Source organism: Electrophorus electricus, chromosome 22 (genome assembly GCF_013358815.1).
Source record: "Electrophorus electricus isolate fEleEle1 chromosome 22, fEleEle1.pri, whole genome shotgun sequence".
NCBI lineage: Eukaryota > Metazoa > Chordata > Actinopteri > Gymnotiformes > Gymnotidae > Electrophorus > Electrophorus electricus.
Genome location: NC_049556.1, coordinates 4,464,933 through 4,479,932, shown reverse-complemented (window position 1 = coordinate 4,479,932; position 15,000 = coordinate 4,464,933). Strand labels below are relative to the sequence as shown.

The 15,000-nt window shown below is 45.7% G+C and overlaps 1 protein-coding gene across 3 annotated transcripts in view; it reads right to left on the bottom strand.

Moving 5' to 3' along the window:
• Positions 1 to 12,620, bottom strand: part of slc4a4b (solute carrier family 4 member 4b) — a 54,497-nt gene extending 41,877 nt beyond the window's left edge. For all 3 annotated transcript variants that reach the window (XM_035521168.1, XM_035521169.1, XM_035521170.1), the window contains exons 1-2: positions 12,228 to 12,620; positions 972 to 1,042 (exon numbers count right to left, since the gene is read on the bottom strand). In XM_035521168.1, coding sequence (XP_035377061.1) covers positions 972 to 1,042; positions 12,228 to 12,244 — 88 coding nt within the window. In that variant the 5' untranslated portion in view covers positions 12,245 to 12,620. The remainder of the gene's footprint in view (positions 1 to 971; positions 1,043 to 12,227) is intronic.
• Between the last annotated feature and the right edge of the window lie 2,380 nt (positions 12,621 to 15,000).

Here is a 15,000-nt window from a genome sequence, read left to right as displayed (position 1 = left end):
TTTATAGTGCACCGACCATTCTGTTAGCCACGTGCTAAAGATCTTACCGTGCTCACGTATAAAACGCCAACATTTCTCATTTTTCACATGAAGGCGAGCTGTAGTGATAGGTGCTATTTTTCACTGCTTCGACACGGTGGGACTGAACGTATCGAGCACAACCGAAGTGCGCGGCTCAGAAGGGTGCAGAGGCAGCGATGAGGCACATGTTGTGTGTGTGTGTGTGTGTGTGTGTGTGTGTGTGAGAGAGAGAGAGCGAGCGAGGTGTTGTGCCACTTGCTCTAAAGGTTCACGGAAGGGTGAGAAAAAAACAGGAGCCACTTAAAAACAGTACAAAGGTAGGAAAGACTCAGTGTACCCAGAGTGAGCAAGACTTGAGTGCACGTGTGTGTGGTGAGTAGTGGGCTTGCTATAGATAGTCTGTGCAAACAGCACCAGGAATTTAACCAGACTTTCTTAAGACGCTGTCATCACACCTTAGTTGAATTTAACACCACCTTATCGAAGAGCTCTCGCTTTCCTGGGTCTGCGTGCGCGCAGGAGCGCAGAAGATTAGGACAGTAAACACCTTCCTCTGTCTAGAGTGTCATTATCGGCCATAACTCTCCTGCTCCGATCCCTGTGTCGTAACAATAGCTGGCTGGGTCATTTGAGCCGCGCAGGGAAGGAAAGGAGGAGGAAGATGATGAAAAGAAAGTCGGTGAAAGAAAAATGCACGAAAGAAAAACAAAGACGGGAAAAAGAAAAGAAAGCACAAATGAAAACAACGTGTCAAAGGACGAAAACGCCAATGAAAGGAGGAAATTAAGATAAACAATGAATAAGGAAAGAAGAACTCTGATTGTTGAAATTTCCACTGTCCCACTAAGCTCTGAAGAATGTGTGTGTGCGTGTGCGTGCGTGTGTGCGCGCGTGTGTGTGCGTGCGCGTGTGTGTGTGCGTGCGTGCGTGCGTGTGCGTGTGTTTCTTACCCTCGACGTCCTCATCACACAGGTGTTTGACATATGAGGCCCCTCTGTCCACCACTGCCTCGTCATCCATTCTGCAAAGACAGACAAATGGAGAGAGAGAGAGAGAGAGAGAGAGAGATTTCAGAAAACAGCGTCAAAAGGTCAAAACTGAACTCACTTTTGTATGGCAACTGAGGACATCACCAATACACCACCAGTATCAACAGCCCATTTCTTAAATCATAATATCAGTTTTAGCTTGATATTAACTATTAATCAATATTTTGTTCCTATATGAAACTTCATTTTACTGCATTCATGGACCTCGAGTGTTTTTCTCTCTCTCTGTGTGTGTGTCTGTGTGTGTGTGTGTGTGTGTGTGTGTGTTTAGAGAACATTCATTCTACTGAATCTGATCAGTTTAACTCCATTACAAGATTGAGTCTTTTCTTGGAGTAAGTCACTCTGTCTAAAGGGATCCTTCATCCAGTCTATCTTTGTATCTTAATCTTGTTAATCTGCATTCAGAAAACAAGTTGCTCCCATTCTCTCTCCATCCCACAACACCAGCGTACTGGTCTGAAATTCGTTTCTTCGTATTGTTTAGTGCATAAAGGGCAAAATCTAATCGAGCTCTCCATCTCCTTCATATGTTGGGAGCTGTATGTGACATTCTCCATTACTTAGTCTCTGGTACTGCAGGTGAAACACTCTCAATTAAGGGACATAAAACAATACACACAAACAGAATATAACACAAAACACCACACAATACAAACAATAACAACAATACAACACACACACACATATCAAAAACACATCAAAGACCCAAACATAACAGAACACACACACACACCCCCACCCCCACCACACACACATATCAAAAACACATCAAAGACCCAAACATAACAGAAATAACACACACACACACACACACACCACCAACTTTCAAACCTACAAAGTCTCTATTCTTTGACTGTGTATCCCTCTGTTAGCCCAAGCTAATTCTTTGACTGTGTATCCCTCTGTTAGCCCAAGCTAATTCTTTGACTGTGTATCCCTGTGAGAGGTGGACGGATAAGCAACGCCTCCTTCCTTAGTGAATACGGGCCTCTGTTCTCTGTATACCTCTTTGCTAGTCTCCTTCCTTTCAGTTCAGCAAAGCTTTAGCAGTACAAACCAACTGACTGACTGGCTGTCTGTCTGTCTTGAATCACAGTTGCCTGGTGCCCTTACTCTTCACTTCAACTTTATCCTCCAATATTTCGTTGCCTAGATTGTTTTGTTTGTTCGTCCTCCTTCCTTTTTCTCGGCCCGTCGCTCTGCTGACCTCGCTCTCTGATCGTGGCTACTGCAACGAGCTGCCTGGATTACCCAGCTGAGAGAGGCTGGCAGGACAGAGTGAGAAAGGGGGTGAGATGGGGAGAGAGGGAGAGAGAGAGAGAGAGAGAGAGAGAGAGAGAGAGGGAGAGAGGGAGAGGGAGAGAGAGAGAGAGGGGGAGAGAGAGAGAGAGAGAGAGAGAGAGAGGGGGGGGGAGAGAGGGAGAGAGAGAGAGAGAGAGAGAGAGAGAGGGAGGGAGGGAGGGAGAGAGAGAGAGAGAGAGAGAGGGAGGGAGAGAGAGAGAGAGAGAGAGAGAGAGAGGGGGAGAGAGGGAGAGGGAGAGAGAGAGAGAGGGGGAGAGAGAGAGGGAGAGAGGGGAAGAGAGAGAGAGAGGGGGAGAGAGGGAGAGAGAGAGAGAGAGAGAGAGAGGGAGGGAGGGAGGGAGAGAGAGAGAGAGAGAGAGAGGGAGGGAGAGAGAGAGAGAGAGAGAGAGAGAGAGAGAGAGAGAGAGAGAGAGGGAGGGAGAGAGAGTTGCTCTTCTTAAACCCAGTTCACCTTACATAACCTCTTATTACAGCTTACCCAAAGCGCAGGCAGAAAGTAGAGCTGCTGAGAGATCTGATTAAACTCACACCTTGTCTTGCCACAGGTTTTAATCCTCTGTAAAATAACTATTAAAAGGCTTCGAGGAACTTCAGGAGGAGCCTCTGTTTGGAGGCTGATGAGGCCATTACTGAGGTGCCTACACATTATGTAGGAAGAAGCAAGTTCTTGTAAATAAAACCTCTCCTACCCTTAAACCGAGAGCTAACTAGCAGCTGCTGACACCTGGCACTGGTATTTAGGCTTTTTATTTATGTTTGTGTTTGCTTGTTTGTTTACCGAACTATAAGCAAAGTTCTGACTGGCTCTGAGCCTCAATCGTCAGACATGCTGGGCTATTTTCAGAATTTGTGTGCTCTGAGTTTATTGATCATCAGTTCCACGTAAAAATAGGATCCTAAAGTTAGACTGCAAATGATCCAGAAACACTAAATGCCACCTGCCCCGCTTCAGAGAACCTTATTAACACTCTCTGTCCGGTTCCATTTCACTGTACGACTGCGGCTGCTTTTGAAGGGGTGGAAAACGAGGGAGAGTGAGAAAGTGAGAAAATAGTACTGCAGAATTCTGTGTGCCTATACAATGTAAGTAGAGGAATCGACTCAAGATATTTTTAAAAGGGGGACCAGGGTGATTTTGAAAGGTTTTGTGTTTCTCAGTTTAGCTGTGAGGTTTTCTAAATTCAAGTGATCAATTAACCTTTTACAAGCCAGGTTTGTTCTATTTTTCCGGTTGAGTTATGTGATTATTTTGGTCAGAGTAAGTGATATTAATTTGAATGGTCAGAATGGTCAGGTGATGGCTGTTCACCCAGTAGTGCTGTAATGGGTCATAATGGCACATTGCCCATAACCAGCCGAGGTCAGATTGCCTGTGGACGACCGCTCAACTGACATTGTACCATTTTCAGATTAATTTATTCGGTAGGGAGACATTTCTCTGAAATACTCGAGCCACTTCTGGTGAAGTTGTTTTGTCCAATATGATGTTGTCATGGTCTGTCAGGGTTGTTGTAAAGGAGTGTGGTATTGTTTTCTGATAAGAACAGATTTTTTTGTTTTTGTTTGTTTTTTTAGTTTAGCTGTAAGCTCCCAGGACTCTGTAAACTATGTTCCTTGTACAAAGCAGCTTAGAGCTTGTGCGCTGTACACAGCTGCAAATCCAACGTAACGTAAAGCATTTTAAATGTCTTTTGGCAGCACACGAGGTCCTGACATCGTGAAAGCTGATCAAAAAACTGCGTTTCCCTTCTGGATCCCTGGTGGAATTTAGACAGGAAGCAGTCAAGGAGAGAACATGAACAGATGTTCAGTTTCACAAGTGAGATCACTTAAAACAATATCTTTATATATATATATATATAAAAGCATCTGTAAAGCGTGCTTGAGTTCAAGAAAGGCACTATATAAATGAAACTGATAATAATAACAATAATAACAACAACAACAACAATAATAATAATAATTAAACCTGCACTGCAGTGTAGTTCATAAGGTTCCCACCCTTATGTGAATTAGCTATCAGACGCAGTAGGAAGATCTGCCTGATTCTGTCATTTATGCAGGGCGCTTCCTCTCTGTACTTATCCTATCGAGTAACAATAAAAGACGCACACCGCATTACACTGGACTGACATCAGGCTGTGAATCAGGACATGTATTTAATCATTCCCAGCACTTCTGAAGAACACGCCTTATGAGACAAGCGATATAGTCTTCCAAGCAGGCGCAGGTGCTCTAGGACATGGAAGGGTCAAAGGTTACGGCAGTTGCGTCATCGTAGTTGCAAGAGCGTAGAACCAAAGGCTGCAAAGTGACCCCGCCCGATCCATGTACCCGACTTGATCCGTGTACCCTGTCTGATCTGGACTGCGCGTGTTTGAGGTTATGTTCTACAGTGCTGCCCCATTTGTATGTTTTTGTCATTGTGCATTCATCTTCACCAAAGAAAATCTGGTGAAAAATAAAGGTTTTTGTAATACAGGTAAGTCCAAAGTCTGCTACTCTAGCCCTGCAATTCCACCAGGGTCAAACGGGGTCATATTCTGTTTTGTTCTTGGTGTGGCATGGCGTTCTACGTGTGTGGGTGTGGCGTGCATTGCGTGTGGGCGTGGCGTCCAGCCCTCTCTAACTTTCCTTTATGCAATCTCTATCTGGCTTTGAAGAAGACGGGACAGTTTAACGGAATAATACCCCAAGATACCTGCTGGCGGCCCTTTGGAAAAAAGTGGATATACGATGTTAAATTACAAATGATGACTGGCACTGATGTTGAAATACAGCTTGTGTACTCAATGTTGTATGTAAACATACACAAAGCCTATACATACACTCACATACCCCCCCCCCACACACACACACACACACACACGTGTATCACGTTCGTCTTTCCTCTCAGTCAGCTGAGGTTACGGCAGGTCAGCCCATCATGAACACAACCCTGCACCTGAGCGCGTACATGTTGCACTTTCAGAAGAACTTGTGGACATGTGGACTTTCAGCAGACACAGTGAAGACAGACCACAAGCATTGTGTGCGCATACGAGGCTACAAATGCTGGATTTTGTGCACTCCACATGGACATGACAGATGCTTTTCCGTGCGCCTCTACGCTGCCCTGCACGGCACGGGCACTTTCGCCGGCCGTTGGCGTCGGCCGGTCCCCTCCGGGCGTGGGCCAGACGGCGAAGTGAAACCCACGATGAATGTGGAGTTCGTGTTACTGCTGGTGTTACCGCGACACCGTCTGTGGTGTCTTGTTGCAGGGGAAGGATGGCTTACAGGAGTACGACTCTAACATAGCCATTGCACACTTCTGCTTCCTGTCACTCGGATTAGATTCAGGTATGCTGGGGTTGAGATGCGCGCGCGGTGCTGAGACATTCAACTGAGCCACAACTGAGATGACAATCAGAGAACACAGATTAAAGTGTTAATGCGGCTTCTAGCAAAGCCATATTGTGGGTGTATGCTTAGCTTAATGCTAAGAAGTGGTAAGGCCTCACTATCAGATGCTGCTAATGGGTTATCTGAAGTGAAAAAGGCAGAATCAGTCATGTGACTGTCATGTGACAAGACTCTTCAGGCACGCTGAGGCTTCTTTCTGAGAATTTCCAGCTGTCAGTTATTCACACGTTCAAGGAAGAGGAAGTGGGAGGGGCCTCAGAGTTTTACATGGCCCACATGGTTCCAGTGCAGACATGCCTACGCACACAGTGTTGGCAGACACCACATGCCATCACATCAACACGTGCACGCACACACACACACACACACACACACACACACACACACACACACACACACACACACACACACACACACACACACACCTCGTCGGGCAGGTTCTCGTCGGGCAAATCATGTTTGTGGAAGTAGTGCTTGTTTCGGGGTTGTGACAACTGGACTGGCTCCCTCAGGCCAGGAGCAGATCAGCAGATCCCACGGTCTCACACATCTCTGGGGCTGAGTTCTGTTCAGTCCAAGTCCTCTGATGTTTTGGTTCATAACCAGCAGTGGTTAGCAGCCCAGCTCTGTGAACTAAACTCCCCTGTATTCAACATCTCAGGGTTTGAACAAAAGTAAACCCACTTTCATTCCATTAGCCCCAGTTTGCTAACACCAGATAAGCTCTGGAGCCTGATAGCTGCACCTTAAGTGTGTTTGTAGGTCTTTGTAAATACAGAGAACACACTCTTTTGGTTTAACCTGAAGTGCTTACTTGGCTTTGACCTAAGATTTGTCTGCGCCCTACAGACTACCTTATTGTTAGCCAAACCGTTATGAACTACGTACACCAAGGCCGGACCTATTAATTCCAGGGAAGGGCTGACGATTGAACAGCAGGTGGAGCGAAAGCCCCAGGGCACATTCATTCAGGATGGGGAGAGCGAGTTTGGTCTGGGTGTCGCCAGTGACACAAAGCCCGTCGAATCTGGGACAGTCGCCACCCAGACCAAACCTGCTCTTATCGTCCTGAGGAAGCCGGTCCGTCGGCTTGAACTCGAGCCATCTCTTGTCGTCTTCCGTCTGTACCTTTCCTGTCTAGTCAAAATGCGGAATTTTAGGGCAGAGGACCTAAAACCTATCCCCTTCTGACTGGACTGACATAACTCCCCCGAGCAATTGGACACGTTTTTACGCAATACGCTTGCCTCATGACAACATGAGCCAATTAGAAACAGCCATTTGTGAAACCACAGCTGATGCATGAGTACAAAGTTAACCCATAATAAATCACAAGCCTTCTTCAAAAAACTTCACAGCTGTCTGCAACATAAAAGCACCTGTTTTAAAAATGTCAGTTGGTGAGGAACCGCATGTACTAGAACATCACACCAATAAGGTAAAACTTACCGACTCTTCACGGATGTTCTGGATCTAGTTCCTAGCCAACAGTCGTAACTGCAGTCACTGTTTGTGAGACAACCCATAAGTCTCACAAAGACCAAGAGACAAACTAGACTCCACAGAGAGTCAAACACGTTACATGTCTTAACACGTATGGCTCACAGTCTTTCCCCGATCCCCTGAAACGGGATTCTGATCAGCACTGAGTGTTTGGGAGACAACAGCATAAACGTCCAGGATCCACCCCACAGTTTTGTCAGGACAGCATAAAGGTCCGGGATCCAGACCTCAGTTTTGTCAGGACAGCATAAAGGTCCGGGATCCAGACCACAGTTTTGTCAGGACAGCATAAAGGTCCGGGATCCAGACCACAGTTTTATCAGGACAGCATAAAAGTCCAGGATCCAGACCACAGTTTTATCAGGACAGCATAAAGGTCCAGGATCCAGACCACAGTTTTATCAGGACAGCATAAAGGTCCGGGATCCAGACCACAGTTTTATCAGGACAGCATAAAGGTCCAGGATCCAGACCACAGTTTTATCAGGACAGCATAAAAGTCCAGGATCCAGACCACAGTTTTGTCAGTACAGCTTTGTCATGTTTTTTTTTTGTTTTTGTTTTTTTGGCATCCTTGATTCTTTCAAGGTAATGGCATGGGAGTGAAATAGACTTTAAAAAGATTTCAAAATATGGTCCGGACATTGTCCGGCTGAGTCAAGGGTACAGAACAGCACTCAACCACTATATAATCACTATGTCTATGGATGTACATATGTACATATGCTTCATCTAGAGTATCTCCTCTAGATGACTCCTAAACTAACCTGACAACTTAGTCAAATTTTTTCAGTCCCGCATTGTTATCGAGTGTCAGGAACAGTGATTTAGCAGCCAGCGGCGGGGGGAAAAAACCCACATACGCTAGCCGCACAGTTGTGCGTGAGTTTGAATACAGAAAAACAAACCTTGTTTCAACACCCCTTTGTTTTGATACATGTCCCACATCAACCTTTAATCTGACTTTATATACCAGTCAACACTCCAAATTGAATTGAATTAGGTGGAGGAGGGACAGTGAATCAGCTGGAAACTGAGGTGAATTAGGTGGAGCAGTGAAGGGGTGCGTAGTGAGATTAAGTCCTGAAATAACTCCAGCTGTGTTTGGTGGTATCCGAATGAATACTGAAGTGTTCGTTCAGCACTGAACCCAAACCTGAATCCATCACATCACAGTCCCCCACTGGGGTCTCACACACCTGATTAAATAAAAGAGCAGGCTAATGGGGACATTAATTAACTATTGGCCAATAGTGGGGATAATGTAAATATTAATTAACTATTGGCCAATAAGAACAAATGCAAATATTGAAGACTTATGTGGCTAATAGAGGATACTAGAGAACTAGGTTGCAAACTGCATAGAGATGTGTGTGTGTGGATACAGGAATGTTTGGTTATAGCACTAAAGACCTGTGTTCCTCCGTGTGGTTGGCAGGCGGGCATTCATTGGCTCTTACAGTGGCGGGATGGCATTAACCAGGATTACATTAGTCTGGATTGGTCTGGATTGGCCATGTCTAATGGTCAGGGTGCTTGCATCACTGTTTCTAATGCTGGAATCATACTCATAAGTCATACTTCTTCATCACCCTCATTATTTCTGCCATTTTGAAATAACTGCAGCGCATCCAGGACATCCACGACAGAACAGTTGCCACCGCTGAGAAATTTCCAGAAATAAAGAACAGAAGAATTGCAGGTATGTGACAGATTCTAGGACTCCAGATGTACTGGTACAGTACTGATACTGGTTCCTGGATTACATGAAGCGCTGTGCCTTTTTGGGTGTTCCATCTAAATCTAGTTAATTATGAGCCATTCCCAAGTTATGCTCTCGAAGAATTTGACTTGGTACTTAATAAAGCTGCAATTAAAGTGTGCAAGAGATTTACAGTATGTGTAGAGCAGGTGAGTTCAGTATGCTAGTTTTCTAGACAGATTACTAAAATAAAAAGCTTTATCTGTGTGTGTGTTTGTATGTGTGTGTGTGTTTCTGTGAGTATGTGTGTGTGTGTGTGTCTATGTGTGTGTGTGTGTGTGCATGCATGTGTGAGTGTGTGTGTGTGTGTGTGAGTGTGTGTGTGTGTGTGAGTGTGTGTGTGTGTGAGTGTGAGTATGTGTGTGTGTGTCTATGTGTGTGTGTGTCTATGTGTGTGTGTGCGCGTGTGTGTGTGTGTGTGTGAGTGTGTGTGTGTTTGTATGTGTGTGTGTGTGTGTGCGTGTGTGTGTGTGTTTGTATGTGTGTGTGTGTATGTGTGCGTGCGTGCGTGTGTGAGTGTGTGCGCGTGTGTGTGTGTGCGCGTGTGTATGTGCTTGTGTGTGTGTGTATGTGTGTGTGCGTGCGTGTGAGCGTGTGTGTGTGTGCGTGTATGTGTGTGTGTCTATGTGTGTGTGTGTGTGTTTGTGTGTTTGTATGTGTGTGTGTATGTATGTGTGTGTGTATGTGTGTGTGTGTGTGTGTATGTGTGTTTGTATGTGTGTCTATGTGTGTGTGTGTTTGTATGTGTGTGTGTGTGTGTGTCTATGTGTGTGTGTCTATGTGTGTGTGTGTGTTTGTGTGTTTGTATGTGTGTGTGTATGTATGTGTGTGTGTGTGTATGTGTGTGCGTGTGCGCGTGTGTGTGTGCGCGTGTGTATGTGCTTGTGTGTGTGTGTGTGTGTTTGTATGTGTATGTGTGTGTGTGTGTGTGTGCATGTGTATGTGCTTGTGTGTGTGTGTGTGTGTGTGTTTGTATGTGTATGTGTGTGTGTATGTGTGTGTATGTGTGTTTGTATGTGTGTGTATGTGTGTGTGTGTGTGTCTATGTGTGTGTGTGTTTGTATGTGTGTGTATGTATGTGTGTGTGTGTGTGTGTGTGTGTGTGTGTGTATATGTGTTTGTATGTGTGTGTGTGTGTGTGTGTGTGTGTGTGTGTGTGTGTATATGTGTGTGTGTGTGTGTGTGTGTGTGTGTGTGTGTGTGTGTATATGTGTGTGTGTGTGTGTGTGTGTGTGTGTGTGTGTGTGTGTGTGTGTGGGGTCTGGGGAGGCACTGGCACAATCATTCAGTCCAAATTTAGCTGAAAAGAGAACTCCTAGTGCTCAAATTTGCAAAGTTCAAGACAGCGATCAACAGAGAGAGCTGGTGCTAATTGCCGTTTGTTATGACTATATGATGACTATATGTTAACATGTGTATATATAACGTGACCTAAGAGGTGGTATTTGAAAACAGACTGTTAACTCCACCTCCAACATTAACCTTTGCAATGCAGAAGGCCACAATATGCAAATGAGCCCTGACAGACTTTGTTTTTTTTCATCGTGAGCTTCCTGTCCAGCCTCTGGTGATGAAGATAAGCGTTCATTGGGCGCTCTGATAAATCGTCACTGTGCACAGACCCAACGCAAGGTCAAGCTGGGTCAAAATAATGGAGGCCATCCACTGACCAGTAACATGTCACGATCACAATATGTAGCACTACAGCCTTTTTATACATATACAAGGAACCTAGCAAACGTTACACTCTCCTTCCTTCTGGTTTTTCTTTTTTGTCTCCTTTTGTCCTCCGCCAAATCAATACGTAGCTTTTCTATTGCTCCCACCAACACACGATTTTTTACTCCTTCGGCCTGATAAGTGAACTCTTTGAACTCATGCACAGATGACTGAACAGGGATATGTTTACACTGAAGGATACTGCCCATCAGTCTTTGGTACACACTGGAGATTCCATCGTGGCTAAGGGACTTTTTTCCGCCCCTCTTCTCGCCAGTAATAACTACTGGAATTTTTTTTTACACAATATACCTGTTTAGATAAGAAAACTTACCAGGAAATGTGTTTGAGTGCTGTGACTGATGTTGCTGTTTCCTGTGTGGGAATATTTAGACAATAGTAAAGAATGCTGATGGACAGGTATAATAGGAAGAAGACAGGATTAGCAGAGCTCGTCTGTAGGCTCAAGCGTTGAACTACGCGGAAACTGTCCAATTTTAACAGACGGTAAACCTAAAGAATCTCGCATGCATCTCCTTGTCGCTCCGCGCTTTAACAGAGCAAAGCCAAATATAAACACAGACTCAGAATAAGTGCCAAACTCGGATTATTTTCACACACCACCGCTTTCTTATCCTAATACAGTCCTGCAAGCAAGATTGATTTCGGCGCATTAATCGCTTAATAATTATCTGACGAAGCTAATCACGCCGTAAAGAGGATAAGCGACGCGCAGCGCAGAAACTGATGACTGAGAAACGTCGGTCACAGTCCAGGATCTAGATCAGTCGGCGTTTATCTGTCAGCGATAAACTTTACATCTCACGACTTCCCGAGGACATGACAACGAACACATGCTGCATTCGCGCCCCCCCCCCCCAAATAGAGAAGAGACGCTTTGACCACCGACACCGGGGTACCGCAGTTTGCACCGTTAACCGGCGCTACCGTGTGGCCCGCTAGGCGTTGAGGATCTAACCGACTGCGACGGGCCGTTCTTGGAAACAGTGGCTTCAGTGAAGCTCTAACGACTGCGACTAAGCCTTCGTCTCTTTGCAGTCGGCGCAGTTGGTCAAGCCCGTCGCGGACTTGACTCGTCGTTTCGCAAGCACCGCAGCGTAACGGAGCCGCTGTAACAGCGCAGGTGCTTTTCTCCTGCGCTGGCGCGCAGGGCCGAGCTTGAACCGCAAGACGCTTAAGACGCTAAACTACGTCACCCGCACACCACGGCAGCTTGCGGAACGTGCTGCGAACGATGAGTAACCGAGAATGAGCCGAAATTTGAACCGATCACCAGAAGCGCGCCCGCAGAAAGAAAGCGGTCTCTGTTACAGCTTTACATCTGCTCAAGGGAAGAGCACCCCGCGTGGTGAAGCCCGCGCTGAAGTGGAGAAAAACACAGGTAACTTAAAGTAACTCAGAACTAGTTGTTTTGTTTTGTTTTGTTTTTCGGAAATACTCACTTGCTTTTGTCGCTCATTTCGTGGGTGCTTGCGCGTCCACTTCTCCCGGACGTTTGCTTCCGAAGTGCGCCCCGATGCCTCGAAGTACAAAACGTCTCGTCAGCCTGACAACGTGCGCGAGTGTTTCGATGCAGCACTTTCTCAATGTCCAGTTTCAGCAATATCGCCACCCGCTTAACGCAAAGTATAACGGAGAGAGAGAGAGAAAAAATCCCCAAAAACTTCGTCGAAGCTTACTTAGACTGATCTATTTTGATCTATCCGAACGGAAGGGTTTTCTTCACCGACTCTGCAAACGTCAGTCAAACAATATGTTCTCCTCATTCATAAATCAACCTCTCACGCCTCACGGGAGCCGACAAAACGTCCACATGTCCTGCCCGCTGCGACCGTGCGGCGACTCCTGCTGCGCCTCGCGTCTCGTCCCATATTTAAAGTTCCAGCCCTCCTCCCGCGTGACGACACGAGTGGGAGGTTAGAGGCGCGCGGAGTCAAGGTTCCGGCCGTGCCACGTCGGAGCACTGACACATTTCAGCAATATTCCGTATGCACCTGAAGTGGCTGAACCGTTATTTCTGCCCTACCTCGGCAGAACAATCGTTAGATGGGAATACGGACAAGCAAAGGTGCGCTCGTTCGCGTAAATTGTTTGACGCGCCTGTAAACTATAATCAAAGGCCGGAATACCATGATAAACATGAACAGATGCTTGACCAAACTGCGAGTGCTGCATTGTCCAGATTTTTGCCTACATTGAATTGACTGCATAATATAAATTCCCCTGACAGTCTGAGCCAACACTGTACATCATTAATCACACAGCTGCTGTGTATAAAAAGAGTTGTCTTTTAATACCATTTATAACCAAGTGTACATTAAAATGTTAAACATTACGTATACAATAAGCCTCAAATTTAAACGCGGCAGATGGCAAACGGTCTGACGTCTCTAATATCATTTATTTCCTTATTTGGATGAACTTTCCTTTTGAAAGTGCCAAAAGTAGACTACAGCCCGACCTACTCCAAAACGCTACAGTCGAACTCCCCAGCGTTCCCAGTAAAGGAACTGTTCTAAAAGCAAAAGGCAGTTACTGCCTTTTGCTTTTAGAACAGTTAGACTGCCTTTTGCTATTAGAACAGTTCCTTTACTGGGAACTGTGCCGGTCCTTGTGCATTCTTGCCTTTTAATTTTTACATCCGTCTGAGAGGCTGATGTTTTGAGCAAGAGTACTGTTCAAGACATTTCTCCCAAATCTTCCTTCCTTTAAGTGGATTCTCTTGGGATTTATAACCAAATTCCAAGATCTACGTTTCATTGTGTCCAGTACGGGGAAAGACCAAGGGCCATTTCAACTTGACACTTCTGCGGCGGTTATTGCCGTTGTCTTTTGATGCCACGTTGTTCCCATAATATCGCTAAACGTGTGTACCCGTCTGCACGTTCTGCTTGGAACCTTTTCCGACTACGATGACACATTCAAAACAAAAAGTTGTGTGCTAACGTGTTTACACCTGCAGTTTTTGGACTTACATTCTGGGTAATATGTGCATGTAAACTGTAGCTTTTGCTGAACTTGCCATTGGGCATTGACACTATAATAAACTGCATCTTGCGTCAGTCACAAGGGAACGGCCGTGATGTCTGCACAATGGAATAGAAAAAGCACGACTCTCATTTGGGTTTTAAGCAAGCACAGAAGCCAGAATGAAGCCGGACAAACCCATCCGAGGTTTTTTTTTTATCCTAATGGATCCAGGGACATAGGACAGGCTCCTCTGAGCAAAGGCGATGTTCTGTATCCAACTGCGACTGACCCAGGCAGACAGTACTGTGGTACCCGAGGCATATTTAAACTTGAACATTGCAGTTCTGTTCGTCTTTCTTTTCCATGGACAACAGCGCCCCCCCACTGATTGTTTGCGTATATTACATGATGGAATTCATAAAACAGAACCCCAGTTGACCACTCTTGACCTTAAGAACTGCTTGGTATTTTTTTTTTAATGTTGTCCCAAAAATGTTGATTTGTTGAGGGATACTGCAAGAAACTGTTTGAAAATCACACAGTAAAACAGCAAAAGCTGCAGTGATTGGTCTTCTAATGCGCGACATAAAATGTGCTCAGGAATTTCCCAAACATTTAAAATCCGAGGCCTCCATCAGTGCCTTGTTTAAAAAGTCACTTGGATATTGGACCTGTTCTTAAAGACAAATAAACAGATTAATGAAGTAATGAAGGAGGTGCAACACACCACGAAAACCAGGACAGACGGATGGTGGACACGTACCACAGGACCCACGTGGTCATGGCGAGTAGAAAACGAGCCTACGAGATTACCCGTCAGACCACCAAGATCACACGTGAGACTTTATTCCTTTTTCCATCGCTCGAGAGTCTAGCTTCAGCGCATATCCACCTTTAGCCTTTGGTCTCCGTCTTGGAAACACAGGCGTCAGCACAAATCCCAGTTTCGGGAAGACCACAACAATCTGCTGTTTTCGTTGAGCACGCGGCTCACCCAGCCCAGATTTAGTCCCGCGGTCTGTTTCCAAGGTGGCAGGGTATGTTGTGTTCAGCAGCTGTCCTGCCAGCTTAGGCCGGTGACCCCCTGGTCTCGCGAGCTTAAGCCGGTGACCGCTGTTCCTCTGTGCAGATGCCAGTCGTCCGCTTTTGGCATTTGGCGTCATCGTTTTCAAGACCCTCCCCTTCAACAAACAACGGTGCAAGCCAGTGCACCTGCAGTTCGGGGATCAAAGTTTGGCTTTTCGG